We start from the raw sequence: 18,081 nt of genomic DNA, 5'->3' as shown, positions 1-18,081 counted from the left end.
CTAAAGTTTTGCAATTATTAAAAAAATCAGGATTTTCAATGGTTAGCCTTTTGGAAAGAATTTTTACCAGTTTAGGTGCCTAAGTTTCATAAGGACAAGCTTTGCTCAGCCCTTCTGCTAATGTTTTTTTCAGTGCTGGGTTTAGCACAATTAGTGGGTGAGAGGCTAAAATCTTGCAATTATTTTTAAAAAATCAGGATTCTCAATGGTTAGCCATTTGGACAGAATTTTTGCATATTGGATTTCAGTACTACCGTGGAAGGTATTGAGAGAACACATAGGTACATTATAAAATGGCATAAAATTCTCTAGCATGCCCATCAATCTGGGCATCTAGGTCCACTTCATTCTTGTCCTCGCCATTGACTAAACAACATCAAGCGATCCCACAGAAGGGAAGGTCAAGGTCAACACTTTTTCGGATAACAAAAATCTGAGCTCAAGCATGGACACCATGGGAAGTGCCTTCTTGAAATCAAGTCATTCTCTATGTCGTCACAGGTAAGCAACATTATTTCTTCGCTTCTCACCGAGTTAGTCCAGGAAAACCATCTCAAGGTCATCAACATCAACTACACGCATTTAGACTTCTCAGATCCCGGTACATTTGTGGCCTGTATTGGGGAGGTCATAATGGAATTAAAGCAGATTAATGACATCTCTTTTGCATCTACCACTCCATTAGGCAAAGTGCACTCCCATTACAGTGCTATGTGGAAACAGTACAACAATGTGATCAAATATGTGGATTTTCAATTTCATGCTTTTGATTCGAGCATAACCACATTCCAGTTTGAGTTACATACTTCAATGCCTAAGGATCACGTTACAGCAGCAGGAAAGTGTTGACTAGTTATACTGATATGGGCAGCAAAGGGCTTCCGCCTGCAAATGGTTTCTTTGAGGCTGCAGACAGTTCCCTCTCCAATGTTTTCCAGTATATCAAACACAAGCTCAAGCTGTTCTGCAGGCATCCTGATTAAGTATGTTGTGTACCACTGCAATTGCATTCTAATTTGAGGATGTGATAAAACAATGAAGTCTGATCAAATACAAGAGAAACATAACAAGAAATAAATATTGTTATCAATATCTAAGGTCTCTGTATTGAATCAGATATCAAAATTCTTTTGCAAAGATCTGCACTATGACATATCGATATCAAATCAAGCATTCAAGATGTCTGAGCATATTTGCAGGACTTTTATTTTCTGTATGACTGAAAGCTATGTATATCACTGAATTCTGATGCACACTATATTAAGTTCTAACCAATCCAGATTAGTATCTATGTTGCAGCAATTTGACTGTTAAATGTAGTGCCCTGTATGCCTGAAAGTCTGCAAACAACCTTTGTGGATTACTTGAGAACAGCAACTCTCTTTCAGAAATGCCTTTAACAATGTGACAAAATACTGCATTTATTATTACATTAAATATATCGACAGAACAGAAATACAAACCAGTCTAATATAACTTTTCTTGCTCATCTATAAATCCTCAAGCTCTGAACAGAAGAGGACGAGTAGATCCACTAGAATATATGGCAGAGCCATAAACCTAGTTTTTAGCATAAGGTTATTGTGGTCTTAAAACGTTACCTTAATTGGATGCACGGACAAACATAGAAACTATGAAAAAAGCAGATTAACTTGGGCCTACAGTCAGTTGTTTGGCTTGTCTTGTTTCTTTTAACATCAATCAAAGGTTTCTCCATGATTAACAGTTTTTTCCATACAATCAGCAGTTTGTAAATATATTAAATATTTTAATCATTTCCAATCACTCGTTTAAACTGAGGATACTTAATTCACAATTTCATTTACATGGCTACAGCCATGTTGGTCTAAGATTTCTTTACCAAAGGGATGTAGGAAAATGCGCCATATACCAACCACAGCATATCAAATTTCCTTTTTTCGATGCACTAAAATAGAATAAGATCATCAGCTCCAGTGTCTTGTTCAAATTACATACATTGCAAATCATCTTGCATCAAACATTACATACAAAATAGTCTATAAGTTGCACTCTACACGCACGAATCATCTTTTGATTACTGATTTGCATGCATCCCCCATCTGATAGAAGCTAAACCCATGGTGAGCCCAATTATAAATAGAAAATTTACAATCGAACCAGGAAAAATACGGTAGCAGTTATTTACAATAGTTGCATACATAAGTCAGCAATGGAAACCCCAACTGATTCGTTTCATGCATCAGTTACTTTACCCTCGACCTTTTAGCAACACCTTTTGATGGAGGTGGCCCTCGCCTTCTCAATTTACGTTTTGGCACATGAATCTCTACAACTGGCTCGTTTTCACTCTCTGTAGAAGTTTCACTCTCACCTGTATATATATCAATTTAATTTGTTAGTCATAACCACTCCCTATAATATAAATAGAAATTAATAGAGCTGAATTGAATACTAAATTTGCAGAATCAAAAACTCTCATCTAAATTTTCCATTTTTCCACAATTATTCACAAGATAAAAAATGAGTGTCATTCCTCCAAAATATCTAAGATGAGTCAGTTAAAAATACAAGGCCAAATGTAATGTAAGCAGGGAACTTTAGCATTAAAGGGGAAAAACTCCAGGGAACTTTAGCATTAGAGGGGAAAAACTCCAGAGAAATTTTCAGAGAAAATTATAATGCCTTTAATATTGCACTTTGTGAGATTGTATAAATTATAATGCCTTTAATATTGCACTTTGTGAGATTGTATAATCTCACAAAGATAATGAAGAACACATTTGGATTGTAATTTCTAGATATGCTCCCATATTATTATTACTAATTATTCTTATGTCAAATTGGTAATATCTTTGTTTATGTGGAAGTCATTTCTCATCTTGGTTTGAATGTATTGGAGTTACCCATCTCAACGTACGTTGAAATCTATCATCCTTCTTTCTTTGTCATTGCAGGTGAAAACATATTTTATCATAAACTCCCATTTGCAATCATTGTTAGTCATGAAATCCTATTTGATTTTCATATGTTCGTAGTTTGCTGATAGGGTTTGCTTTTTGTACATTCAGGTGAAAAGTAAACAAAATACAAATTCCCCCATCATACGAGTGAGCTGCCCCTCTCAAACACACAGTAAGATTGCAATCTCACCAACTATTGCCACAGTTCACTGCTCACAGAGCAATCAAGGTCAATTTCGGCAAAACAATTGTAGTTGCAAATTTACCAACTCGACTTTCCCAGTAACTACTTGTGGAGATTCATTTGGAGTAAACCTAAGTCACTACTGGAGGTTCTGGTGGACTCTTAATAAAAGGCCATATTCTGTTATCAAGTTCAGAAATCAGCCTTGGCCAATGAACAAAACAAACCAAATATGGTTACTATTCCCTACACTTGAGGCTCTAAGAATGTCTTGGCAGCTTTACCTTGATTGGATTAGAGTAGATAAGTTTTACTATTGAATCTAGTTTAGTCCTACATAATCTATAATATTCCTAATCTAAGGTAAAGTAAAATGCAAGGTATTGAATAAGATTGATGCCTTCTTACTATTGGGTATGGACTATGGAGTCCAAATGACACTTTAGACTGGTTATATATCAAAATCCTTGACAAGTTTTAAAACTAAGCCTGGTATGAATTTCTTAATTATCTGTTTCTTGCTATTCAAAACTAAGCAAACATTCTGTAATTTACTCAAATGAATATATGAATATGTTTGCTTCAAAGAATCATCCAAGAAACCATACAAAAAATGAAATTCTTTGACTAACTTGATTTAACTTTGTAAGTTAATGTAAATAAGGAAAAGTACTAAACAAAAGAAATTTGAGACAACTATGACTATATTTAACCATATAGCACTTGAACTAGAACTCAGAGCATACACTTTGTTTTATACTACTGTAATAAAGTATTGTAGAGATTACGAAATCTATTGAATGTCAGCCTGTTACTTGAAACTACAATATCTCCTAATGTGTTTAGAAAATAAAAATGATTCCTTTTATAAGGAAGGACAACCTTCTAAAGGCTACATGTTTTTCAATGAAGAGACATCCTTTTTACATCGTTTTCTTAACAATAACAAGTTTCTTAGGTTCTTAATAGAAACAAGTTAACGGCTACCTGGTGTTCAATATAATCATGTACCTTGTAAGTGTTGATGTTGACGATGAAGAGTCCCGTGATGTTCCCCCACTTATACAACTTTCGTAATGACCTTCACATTGTGCACTACATATACTTCATCATCAATATCTTATAAGGCTTTGGGAAACTCTTTAGCCAATGTGACCAGCAGACCATCATCACTAAACAGAATAGCCGGTCAGGAGCTTCTCTATGTTTGGCAAGCTCATCCTAGAATTCGAGATGTTGCTCGAGATGGTCTTTGAGTTTCATTTTGTCCAATTTTTTCCTTTTATCGTGTCTCTGAGTTTGGTATGCTCTTTTAGAGCCTTGAAAGTACCTATATATACGCCCCCAAATTTATTAGCATGTCATCATTTCCTTGAACCTGTGTTTAATTAGTTCTGACATCAAGCCATACGCAACTTAATTGGTCTTTTCAGCTCTTTCCAACATTTTTCATTTTTTGCACTTTCGCACTCCAATGGGTTGTATCTTGCAGTTCTAGAACAATTTTTTATTCATATATAGACTCCATCTTGTGCTTTAGTTGCATTTTCTTTTGTTTTCATTCTTCATTACCTCGCTTTGTAGGTATTTCTTCACCTAATCAATTGTTCTACTTGTGCCTTATTAAACTTTGCAAAATTAATACTTAGGTTGCAACCAAGGGATTTGTTTCCTCTACTTATGCCTTATTAAACTTTGCAGAATTTATACTTAGGTTGCAACCAAGGCATTTGTTTCCCCAACCCTCTGCACTATGAAGTGGACAAAACTCTTATCTTTATCTATGAGAATAAGCCTCTTATCTTTTGGATACAATGCCCTTTGTGATGAGAGCTTATTTTAAGGATTAGTTTGACCTAGTGTATATCTTGTCCACATATTTAGACAACATTATTTCTTTGTGTTTTGAATCTTTCCAAAGCTATCAAAAACAACAAAGCTTATATTCATTCTTGATAAGATAACAATACCAACATTTTGCAGTAGTTGCCATCCTCTTTCTAGGGCCACTTATTCATTTTTGAATCCACATCCCCTAGCACTCTGTTTAACAGATCTTCATTTGTTGATAAGTATGAACGAAATCATTATCTAGAACAAATTCTTTATAGGCCAGTTGCCTCACATCATCATTCTCAACAAGTAAGGTGGGTCTACCACAATTACTTTGTAGTGATGAGTATCAACACTTGCTTTTGAATCCTTGTCGAACTGTGTAAGCCACCCTTCTCTTATAGACATCTCTTCAACAACACTATCCAACTCAGGTGTACAAAGGTTGTGGTGACAAATGTATAAGAGCAATTACAACTTGAATGCCTCTTCTTCTTGGCCCTCGGGACCTTTCCCTGAAAACATATGATGGAACACCACCAACTACTTCATGTGTATGAGGTATCATCTTATTTGTCGTTGGTAATAGGATCTTTGATATTGAAAGAACACTTAAAACGTTGCAAGTTGTGATTTCTTCTCTACTCTTCAGCCTTTATAACCTTATCATATGCTTCAAGCTGGCATATGCTCATATAAGCATAATTTCTGCAATTATTTCGCCTAGCTAATGAAACCAATGTTTTTCCTAAGCTCGTGTGACAAATTATGTCATGCCCCCTTCAGAAATAGATTTTAACATATATAATTAAACAATAATAATAATAAGAATTTTATAAATAAGAACTTTACAAATAATAATATTAGAAAGATTAAATAATAAATATATATTCAAGGATAAACAAATATAATTACAATGTGACTAATTGAGAGATAAACCTGATGTAATTCAATAAATTAATATTATCAATATTATAATTATATTAATCAATGTTAATACATTGTTAATAAATGATAATATAAAATGTAATTGGTATTCTTTATAAGTTAATAGTTATGGAAGAGAATCTTATCAATTATAAAGGATGTCATCTATTCAGTTTTAGAGATATAAAAATATCTCCCACCCTATTCAGCATATGTGGACATTTCTTCATATTCACATATCCAGTATTGCTTCTGCTCTTTTGAAGACACTGCCTCTTGACAAATCAACGACATTATTTACTCAGATTGTAATCAAACATAGCCATCATATTGCACATCCTTCAAGACTAGAACAGACACAGCAATACTCTTTGCTATAACTGATAATTGAAAACATTGCAGGCACATAAAGTTTTAATAAGATATAGCATTAAGAAAGAAATATAAAAGTAATATGATCTGAAACCTTCAGACTATAACATTGGAAATGATACAGCATATTTATTACTCTTCATAAGGAAGAGACGAGGAGAGAAATAAACAATTTGCAATGCTGGCAAGCATTGTCTGACAGTAAACTATGTTGTAACACATCTATGAGATTATTACTGATTTCTAGAAGGATATTTTTCAATCCTAGTTGTTGCACTCATAACAATCCCTATCATTTTGTACATTTTGGTTTTACCTATCCCCGAGTTGAAGTTGAACTTGAACCTTCATTTTGTCTTAAGTTCAAGTTCAGGTTCAAATTAGCCATACAGAATTTAAAAAATAGAAAACCTTTCTCCAACTCTAGTCCTTGGTTGATAGTCGGTCAACTTAAGAAGTTGAAGTTGAACTTTAAACCTCTCAGCTTCAAGTTCAAGTTCAACATTATGACTTTATTGATAAATTGTGGCTCGACAATTTTTCTCTGCAGGTCTTATTTCCAAAAAAAGATTTAAGTTCCGGATCTTTGGAAGTCGTACACAGTGGAATGGTCAAATATTGAAGCATGATGATAGTTACAGCTGGAAGGCATGTGTCAAGGAGCAAATCATTAAATAGAGTGCAATTATAAGTTGAGGTCATCCACAAGTGAGATCGTGTGTCGATTTGACAAGAGTGTTTAACTAAAAAAGACTAAAACATCTTGTCAAATAAATCTTCGCATGGATGTATCAATGATTTCACACTCCCGTGTTTGTTTGAAATCTTTCTCAAAATTGCACCTTAAGTACCAATTTCTTTGCCATTTTTCCCTAACTTGCTACTTTGGAGGTTTGAAGCGACCAAGCTGGTAAGGGTTTGCAGGAGTAGTTTGGCACACGAAATCAATGAGTAGCAAGCAGTCTTTTCTGTGATTTTCCATTTCTAGTTTCCCTTTAAGAATTTCAGCCAATTGTATGAGGTTAGTCAATTTCATTTTCAAATTAACATGTCTCTGTTTCGACCAAAAACTCCCAAATCCTAAAAAGGTCTATTTGTTGAGTTCTCATCCTAAAATTTGAGAACGTTTCTAGTTAACTTAACAGAGTTAGTGGAAAGAACTAGAAGTGCCCATAGTGGACCTATAGCTTAGAAATTAAACAGTAGTGGATTGTTAGAGACCGTAGCTTTTCCTCCTACTTTGGGGTGCCCTAAGCTAGTAATTGAATGTGCAAATCACTACGAACCTCAGAATAGGTGCATAAAGAAGATTTCAAGAGAAGTCTTGGCAAGGATTGATAGGGTTACTGTTGTGTTGGCTTTGAAAATTCCTCACAAAGAACTTTATGCGCCTTGGACCTATGAAGAAGTAGCATGGTTATACAATTCTATGGTCGCACAAAGTTGGCTTGTGAGGCCGGCAACAAGGGGGTCAAGATTGCCTAAGCCTCTGACTATCAAGCATTTTATTAAGGAAATTCCCGATATAGTTTTCCTCTTGAATAAGGTGAAAGGAAATGAACATGCTTTCCACTGGGAAGACTAGATGTATCTCTTCATACAGAAGATTGTAGAAGGTATAAAATTCATTGAGTGGGTTGATTTGATAACAGAAGGATTACACAAAGGGCTATTAAGTCTGGCTAATTTTGCCCCTTACTTCATGTAATCAAACCTTGTCTACATTTTAGTTGTTTCAAAAGAGTGGGGAGGTCTTCCTCACGAGCCATGGACAGAAGACATGAAAATATATATCAATACTATAAGCATTTACATCCCAGAAAACCTTCTCAAGAGTTCAGAAGAATCAACAATGTGTTTTTGGCAAGGCTAGTATTTGAGCTTAAAGGAAAATATAATTGCAGGCTATCAGAGGAAGCCATGCAAGTGATTGATACCTATGGTTGCTATTACATCCAGCAACCAAGATTCACCTACCTCAGAGTCGGAGCTTTTGATGGCGAACCCTTGAAGCTACCCCATTATTGCTTAGAAAATATTGCACTGTTTGAGATATGCAAACAATTAATCATTGTTGAAAACCTATCTGAAAGCACTAAGAAGGCACAAGGGCACTTTTCCCTATAGAATTTGGTCATTACAGGTGTCCAAACCTCAAACATGCTATGATGGTGAAAGAGGAGATGCTCAACCTCTGTCTTAAACGCTACATCACCAGGAAAGGTTTTGATTATGCAGGGTTTGCCAAAGAGAATCTCAATGTCACACCTTAATTCCGACATATTCCTCATATGGAGGATTATTGAGCCAACTGCTCTAATGAATTTGAAGTCAAAAAAAGGTTGTGGTTGAGGATGACCTTAGATTAAGTGAGTACCTTCAAGATTAGCCTGGACACTAATGGAGTAAAAGATGACAAGAGGGAAGAAGTGATAGACCCTTGGTATCTTGAACAAGCAGAATGTTTCCCAATTCCTGAACTAGATTAGAGCAAGAGGGAAGAAGATGATCTATAATCCAGAACTGCAAATGTGCTCAAAAAGACAAAAGAATGGCTTATGAAAAAGAAGGCTCAAGAAATTGTCATTAAGTCATCAAAGCAACATTCGAATTCTAAAGAAAAGAAGTCTTCTGAAAGATTGATTGTTCCCACTGACCATGTTGTAAATGATTTTGTTGCAGGTAAAGAGGAACTTGAAATTGAACCAACTCCAAGGTTCAAGTTCAACTTAGAGCGAGGACTATCAAAAGGGTAACTCGTTCAAGCACCAAGAAGAAACAAAGGGAACATATCCCCAAGAAAAGTTGCGAGACACTAGTGGATTTGGATCTTCTAGAAGTGGAACCGGAAACAGAGAGTTCCTAGTTGCAACATTTCAGATATGGCAGAAAATCAACAAATCCTGGGTGGAGAGGGTAGCATTCCCATGGATTCTCTTGCCCTAACTAGAAGCTTCACAACGCTAGAGAAGACCCCCATAGCACCCAAATGGCTAGAGACTTTTGTTGCTAAGAAACGAAGTAGAGTGCCTTTGTCCTTACCTATTGATGACTTGGTAAGTAAATGTTTGGGCAAGTCATCTAAGACCAATAAGGCAAAAACTAAATCCACGCTTGAGTTTGATAAAGACACAGGGCAGTGGATGGCAGAGATTGCCAAGTCGTTTCAAGATAAGGATGAAATTGAGATGACTACTCCAGCCTACCAAGTATCAAAGGTAGATCTTGGAAGAGGAAGCAGGGCAATTGATATGAAGATCTTTGAGGTTTCTAACAAGAAGATCATTGATCGGGTCTAGAAGGATGCTAAAGATAAGTAAGATATGAAAGAGACAATGAAAAGCATGGCCCAATATATCAATGCTATCTTACACCCCAAACCAAGGCCACTTAATGAAATGCCTACTACAATAGATGTTAAGTCCCCAATTAACCAGTAGTTTTTAGATCATCTGAAGAGGAGCAAGGCAGTTACTAAAACGTTTGAGGAATGGGTTCAATTTGTCAAGGTTGAGATAGTTAAACAAGTAAGCCTTCTGAATGAAGCACGAAAAGAAACTACTAATGTGAATAGGAAGATAGAATCAAACATCGATTCTCATGAGAAGAAAAAGCTAATTGGGTCAAAGAAGTTTCATGGATGCAAGAAGTACTGGAGTACGGTTTGCAGAAATTCCTCACAGAACAACCAGTGCTAGGACTGGATGACAAAACTTTCTATGTGATCAAAGACTCAATCAAATTGAGGAATGGAGCCATCACACAAGGTATCTCTGAAATCAAAGAATTGCTTAACAAGCTCAAAATTGTGGATTCAAGGTGATCTTAAATGATTCGACAAACAATGCATCAGAGAAGAGAAGGATTCAATCAGGCCCAGCGAAGAGATTACCAAAGACGTACAAAAGAAATCCCAGGAGGAGAATGAAAAGAAAGAGCCAACAACACAGGACTTTTCCAATGTAGCCCATATAGAAGCCATGCTAATAATAATTCAGAAACATCTAGAAATGCATAAAGCAAAGGTCAAAGAACTTTGCAAAGAAAAAGTGTGGAAGCAGAGGATTGCATATCTTGGTCTGCCTCATCAACCAATTATCTCCACTTTCACTTCAGCGTAGGAAAATTGGAAAACGGCCTAACTTGCAGCTACTTCGACGAAGAAATCTTAGGACCTGATGACACTTGGAGTTGCCTAGTTGGTGATGATCGCCATAGTTTAGTTTGTACTTTATTATGCTTTAGTAGTTTGCATAGTTGGATAACTGAAAAACTATTAACTCCTGGTGGAGTAATTTTGGATCATGGTTTATCATAGCCCTGTGGGATTATATATGTAATAACTTGATACTAGTAAAAGGTAGGCTCTCAATAGATACAAAGCAGACCTATTTTTTATTAGTATCCATGTTTTTGAATTTGAAGTAAGAACTTTGTGATAACGATTATAAAATTCTATTAGTTTTATAATTAAAGCCTCTAAAATATGGATATTGCTGGCTATTTTAGTATATGATTTACTTTCTTGCAGAAATAGATTACATGTGGAGATGCTCTTAATTTATTGTGGACGAATTCTTATTTTGAAATAAAAATAAACTGAGGGAAGAAAATTTGAGGTTCAATTTAATTTCATAATAGTAAACAATCATGTGGTTGATTATTGTTATTAAATTCGAATGTTTTTTCAGACTGCACATTCTTTTCATATTGATGAATTGAGTGTTATAACCTTTAGTATTTTCTGGTAAAAATACTTGTGAGAGACACTCTCGTAATGGAAAGTTAATGAATATCTTTTAGAAAGGTAATTGCACCTTATAGTAGTGAAAAACTTATATATAAGCAGCGAGTTTCATTTTTGTGGAAACTCAAACAGTTGGTAAATTAATTTGATCCTTTCCTCGAAAGCAAAGATATCAAACTCATATATGTTAAGGAAAATTTGTTTGCCAACACTAGTAATCATAAAGAACCTTAGAAGGTCTACTATATATCATATATGTATCTATTAAATAAGATCAAATTTATATGAGTTATATTATATACTCAAGACCCATTTACTATTTGGCTTAAGCAAGGAAGGTTATAATGTTTCCAAAGAGGGACTTGTATAAATTCCAAGTAATGGATCTTTGTCCTGAGATTAGTGACCCCGAGAACCTTGTCGACATCGTCCCACTGAGGGGATCCATTGTTGGTGTCTAGGTATCTTGGATAACAACTACTCCTTCCGTCTTTGAGTTGAAATAGTAATAAGGTTGGATGTGAGTACTAAAGACAACTTAAATCTAATGAGATACATGGCTAATCCTATCATGCACATTACAATCCAAACCCTAATTGTGAAATTTAAGATAAGTAATGTCACACATGGGACATTACAAATTATAATGAGCTATTATAGATTCAATACGGTCATAGCCTTCATATTCTCCAAAGCATAGTGTTCCTACATAAGAGATTGCTTTCCATACAAAACAAGATGCAAGAACTAGCCAATTGTATAATACCTTCAAACCCAAAAACTCTTATCTTTGTATAATCCTTTAATGCATACCAATCTCCCTAGTTGGATCCACCATCTACCTTTCATCATTATACTTTGCTCTGAGGAACCTTTTAATCTCTAGGGTGTGTGTCAGATCACATGCATGGCCCAAGATTCTATACATTGTTTTCACAAAATGCTTTTTGAAATACAAATATTGAGGCCATGAGTATCTCCTTTTCCATATAGATGGCCCCATCTACACTGAATTTCTAGATTTATGTTTGTCATATTCCATAAATCATAAGTCATTTTTCCACAAATTCATTCCTTGACCAACATAGGGGAACATGTGCAAGAGCAAGGAAAACTCTCTGAAGTAAATATTGATAGGATTATTCCTTATTATTTCTAGCCCATGACTTGATCTATTACATATTCAATGTAAACAAAAGGATGAGCATCCATGTCTAAATATCAACAACTAACACCATTGATGTAACATCCATAAGAGTAGCTTCTATGCCCAACACTTACAAATTGAATAACAAGTGTATCTAAAATACTCTTCAAACAAATAAACATCAGAAGACAAGTTTCCATTGATTCAAATATCTTGAATTTCTTTTATTTGGATCTATTAGCAAGCAACCTCTACCTCTTGTACACATCCTCTAATCTATAATATTCATTCACAAAATTATTTGGAATTATTGCCTTGTAATAAGAGGCATCTAAGTCGCACACTCTAAAAATCTAAGTCCCAGTGCTTCACCCATGTGAGCATCACCTAGATCCAATCAATGCTAAGTGTTCCATTTATTCTCATGAGAGATGGATTCATGTTGAATCACTATTCATCAAACATGGGTCAATGAGTTTGACTCAAAATCACACAGTTAAATCTTGGTAGCAATATCACAATTTGACTTGCTGTGGAAATTATCTCCTACTTATCAATTGATGAGCTTAAGGGGCTTTCTAATGAATGGCTCATAAGGCACAACATTGGTGAAGGTTTTGCAAATGGGGTTGCAACCTTTGGGTTTAACCATGGAGGAAACTCCGTCGTTAAGTGCGCTCAAGCTGGAGTAGTACTGGGATGGGTGACCTCCTAGAAAGTCTCGGTGCTTCACCCTTGTGAGCATCACCTAGATCCACTGAGTACAGTGTTCCATTTATTCTCAGCAAAAATGGATTCATGTTGAATCACTACTCATGAAACACAAGTCAATGAGTTTGACTCAAAATCATACAGTTAAACCCTGATAGCAATATCAGGATTTGACTTGTGGAAATTATCTCCTACTTATCAATTGATGAGCTTAAGGGGCTTTCTAATGAATGGTTCATAAGGCACAACACTTGGTGAAGGTTTTGCAAATGGGGTTGCGAGCTTTGGGTTTAACCATGGAGGAAACTCTGTAGTTAAGCACGCTCAGGCTGGACTAGTACTAGGATGGGTGACCTCCCGAGAAATCTCGGTGCTTCACCCCTGTGAGCATCACCTAGATCCAATGAGTGATAAGTTTCCCATTTATTCTCATGAGACGGATTCATGTTGAATCACTACTCATGAAACATGGTCAATGAGTTTGACTCAAAATCACACAGTTAAATCTTGATAGCAATATCACAATTTGACTAGTTGTGGAAATTATCTCCTACTTATCAACGTTTGGTTTTTCATAAATACGTCGCCTTTCTTCATGTGATTGGGAAGATAATCAAGCAAGCTTGATCAAAAGCCACCAAAGCTTGAACATGCGAGGGTTTAATATTTTGGCTCAACGAGACATCATAATGTCTATTTGATATGTTATAGATCGGATCATTTTGAGTTCAAATTTCCTGCTTTGTCTGCCTACTGCATACTTTCAAGGATTTCTCACTGTTTCAAATCGTGTGACTCTTGTGACTTCAGATTAACAAACAAGCTGAATCAAAATGTGTGAATGAAATAACTAAGGAACAACTAATATGAAAGGGTCCATAATCTATATAGACGGTAATGAGAAAAATATAAGAATCATATGGGTAGTAGTTGTGAAAATTATAGCATTAACATAACAGTGTCAAAAACATTATCTCATTTTATAAGGTGCTAACATACTCTTCATTTGCAGCAAGACATGATATGTTTGGATGCAGCAGAAGATTAGCTGAATCATGTTGTCAAATCTGATTCAAATTTGAAGCTTGTAATATTTCAATGCAACCTAAAGCTATTGAAATTCCTTTTCTAAGCAATTGGATTCTGTTCGACGTATTGATGTCTGTTGGAGCATTAAAGAAAGCTTAATTCTCAATAACCACAGTTCCCACTTCGTGATCATTAATGAACCGAGCATGGACTGACTTGGCATTATATTTTGTTGTTATTTGGCATCTCCCCCCTATTTTCTACTTTGTATGGAATTATTCAACAAAATGCCTAAAGAGATGTCATCTCAAGGAACAGATCAAATGATTGCAAAATGAGCAAAAACTGGATTTGGCAATGAATCTATCAAAATGCTTGAATACCCTCGAGAATATCTTAAACTTGTAAGCTTTGTTCCTATTTTGACCTCATGATCGTGATGGCTACCTTAGGGATATTCGGAATCTTACATTTAAGATGTCATTTAGATGACGAAGGGTTTATTGAAGTTGGTAAACTCGAGCATTAGTGAATTACTAACAGTTGGCTTTTTTTACCACAGGTCATGTTTCTGTTGGATGGACTCTACAATGAACATGTCTCAGTTCCCATTTCGTAATCATTAACGAACCGAGCATGGACTAACTCGGCATTATCTTTCATTGCTATTTGGAATATCTACCCTATTTTCTATTATAGATTGAATTATTCAACAAAATACCTTAAGAGATGTCATCTCAAGGAACAGATTGAATGATTGCAGAATGAGCACAAAGTGGATTTGGCAAAGAAGTTGTCAAAATGTTTGAAGAGCAGAGATATTAAATTGCGAAGTTAAAAAAATTGAAATTGTACTGATTTGAATTGCTTACAAACTGCTGTATCAGTAGCTTCAATAAATAAAGAGAGGCAGTTGAAGTCTTGACTGTGGATGAACTAAAATAGAAGAAGATATTATTACCTAATGAATCTAATAAGGAGATATGTCATGCATTCAAATGCATGGAGAAGTCAGACAAAGAAACTAGCTACCAAACTACAAGGAATCTAAAATTGTTAAAACATAACTGGACTCAGCGGAGTATACAATACACATCAAATGCATATTTAACTGAAGCTAAAAAAAGATTAAGATTGCAATAAAATGCAATTTATTGTGCAAAGTTGCAAACAATGATAGTTGAATAGGCATGCATTCAATCTCTAGCAGTTGTTAATACATTAATACTTTAAATACATGCCAGAATATGCATGTCTTAATGTAATGCTCCACTACTTCCTCATTATGATATTTTTCTTTTGTGTTAGCATTTTATGTAAAAGTCAGTATGCACTCCATGATTGAAAAGACCAAATGAAATTATTTGACAAATTTCATAAGCCCCTTTTCGTTCCAGCTAAGCATTTCTACATTGTCGAAATATATGAAGCATTGAGGAACAGATTAATGCATTTTTCCCGCTGAAAATTAAGCAAAAATCTGAAAATCAAGCAATTCACGAGTTTTTGAAAAAGACTCGCCGAAAACTCGCCGAGTAATCGGCAATTAAACATGGTGCAGCCGAATTTTTAGACCCGCGAGTTAAGTGGTGAAAAACTCGCCAGGCTGAAAAAATCGGCGATTTGTTAAAACTCGCCGAGTATTCGGCGATTTTTCCATCTATGCTCTCAAGTACATCTTAAAATTGTAAGCTTTATTTGTATTTTGACCTCATTATCATTAGGTCAACCATAAGGATATTCTAAATCTTACTTTTAAGATGTTGTAATAACCCCAATCAGTTCTAACTCCACAAACACTGAATTCCCCTCACTTTTTAGATATTTGACATTTTGTCAAACATTTTGCATGAACCCTATATCTCGTTCTCTTTAATTTTCAGATTGTTTTTGCTAGCTTGAAATAATTTTAAATGAAGTTTAAATGCTTGAAAATGATTACTAAGAAATCTAGGTAAAGAATTGGAACACAAAATGCAATCCTTTTTAACCATTTGAATGCATAAAGATGAATTTTACATGTTAAATGTGCATCTACAGCAAATAGACATTTTTACAAATAGTTGGCATGCAATCTGACTTATTAAATAGAGAACCTGGATTGCCCTTGGCATTGGATTTATTGTAGCTGAGATAAGGAAAACTCCACACCAAGAGTAAGAACCATAAAATGCAGCCCAAGGTAGAAATACAGATTGGCCTATAAAAGATCACAGGCTGAATTTAAACAGTCCCAAATACCAACTGTCAATGCTGCCCAGCAATATGATGTTGTGCAGATAATATATGTCAATTTAAAGCAATCTTCAATTCACCTTCACGCCACAGTAGCAACATTAATGAAGGCTGAATGTGAGGCATTTTAATCAGCAAACCCTCTGATATCAATTGCAGCAATTAAACACCAAATCGGTATACTTCAGCATTGATTAATCAACCCAAAAGTCAAAGATAATCCTTCAGTCAAAATCAGAATAATTTAATCCACTATACCTCAGCAGTGGATCACACAAATAATTCTCTTCTCAGCCACAGAAATCACAGTAAGAGCAGTCACAATCAGATCACAACCGTTACACTTCAGCAATGGAGTTGATAATTTGTATAAATAAAAATACCTTCAAAGACAAATAATATCAGATAGACAATTGGATATCTATTTGCTTCATGAAGCCACCCTTTATAATCCACTTGGCTTCACCAACAAACCATTTATTCGAAGCTTCACAACTCCTTGCACTTTTATATTTAATACTTGACTTAGGCTTATAATTAATTAATAAATGGCCCCTTCCGATGATGACTCAACCCTCAACTTTAAGTGATATTATAAAGTTGAATTATAATTTTGAGTAAGTCATTTAATGATTTAATAATAATTTGGCCACTAAAAATATGATAACTCCCTAAATACTCATCATTTAAATGTCCCCTGAAATAGGAGTCACACTTATTATTTCTTCATGTGACCAAGAGCACTTTCCAAAAAATAGAAAGGGTCTATCTCAATCAACACCCGACTTTACCACAAATAGTAAGTACACAAAACTAAGCCCAAATGAAGTCCAATCTCAACCAAACGAAGACCAACCTATAACTTAATAAATTGTAGAGAAGATAAGACCCTCCCAAGCCAAGCCACCACCTCAAAAGACCCTCTCTCCACAATAATTAGCCTACAAGGATCACAATAATAGGCTAATCTCTCAAACTCTGATGCTAGCAAAATTGGAGACATTACAAATGCGAGTTAAATTATGGAGAGTATATTGAAATTGGTAAACTCAAGCATTAATGAATTACCAACAGTTGGTTTTTCTTTTACTATGGGCCATGTTTTGTTGTAAGGATTCTACACTAGATGTGGCTCAATTCCGCACTTTGCCATATTAATGGACTGAACATGAACTCACTTGGTATTATCTGATGTTGCTATTTGGCATCTCTGTCATATTTTCTATTGTACATGGAGTAAGAATATCCATTTCAAATCAGTACATTTGCTGTCAACATAAAGGTTGGAAAACTATTCTCTGTGAATTCTGTAATAATTTTGAAATCTTTGTAAACTATATCAGTCCTGTTTGGGCTATAAGTTACTGATCTTCCATTGTTCTTAGTTATCTTTTAATTATATTATATTATTGTTATCATCTATTTACTTGTTTACATTTTAATTTTATTATTATTAAATACCATTTCAGAGGGGGGCATCACATTTAGTGTGCAATTTTGGTGATCAAAACAAAATGCATTATAATCCCCACTAAAGTTAAATCCCCCAAAATCACCTTGAGATAGTGAGAATCCCCTGTTGCCCGGATTGGGGTCCAGATTCGCCCCCGGGTTCGCTGCGGGTCCGGGCAGGGTCCTTAGTTTGAACTGTGGGCTCGTCTAAGTCCCTGTTGGAGCAAACCTAGACGAACCCACAGTGAACCCGAGGCTAAAACAACTTTAAAGAGTTTTTTTAATTTGTTTCTTATGTAACTCTAAAAGGAACTTAACAAAAAACATTTCACTCATCTAATCTCTTATGTTGAGGAGGAGGATGATGATAGAGCAGCATATGGGACTAGTGGAAGCAGTTTGGGTTCCAATGATGAGGATCTAGATATAGTTGCAGTTGGCGATGAAGCCAAGGATCCCTCATTTTATGATGATCCATTTGACCCTTGAAAGACATTTGATA

General features: G+C 35.2%; 1 protein-coding gene and 1 pseudogene across 4 annotated transcripts in view; one reads left to right on the top strand and one right to left on the bottom strand.

Moving 5' to 3' along the window:
* The first annotated feature begins 205 nt into the window (after positions 1 to 205).
* Positions 206 to 979, top strand: LOC149563073 (chitinase 2 pseudogene; annotated as a pseudogene).
* A 923-nt stretch (positions 980 to 1,902) lies between these two features.
* Positions 1,903 to 18,081, bottom strand: part of LOC149563072 (uncharacterized) — a 64,284-nt gene continuing 48,105 nt past the window's right edge. For all 4 annotated transcript variants that reach the window (XM_089826491.1, XM_089826489.1, XM_089826490.1 and 1 more), the window contains one exon: positions 1,903 to 2,353. In XM_089826491.1, the coding sequence (XP_089682617.1) occupies positions 2,226 to 2,353 (128 nt within the window). In that variant the 3' untranslated portion in view covers positions 1,903 to 2,225. The remainder of the gene's footprint in view (positions 2,354 to 18,081) is intronic.

Source organism: Cupressus sempervirens, chromosome 4 (assembly GCF_028749045.1).
Source record: "Cupressus sempervirens isolate cs-2001-9-10 chromosome 4, ASM2874904v1, whole genome shotgun sequence".
Taxonomy (NCBI): domain Eukaryota; kingdom Viridiplantae; phylum Streptophyta; class Pinopsida; order Cupressales; family Cupressaceae; genus Cupressus; species Cupressus sempervirens.
Note: the sequence above shows the minus strand (reverse complement) of the source record. Positions and strands in the feature narration are given on the sequence as shown.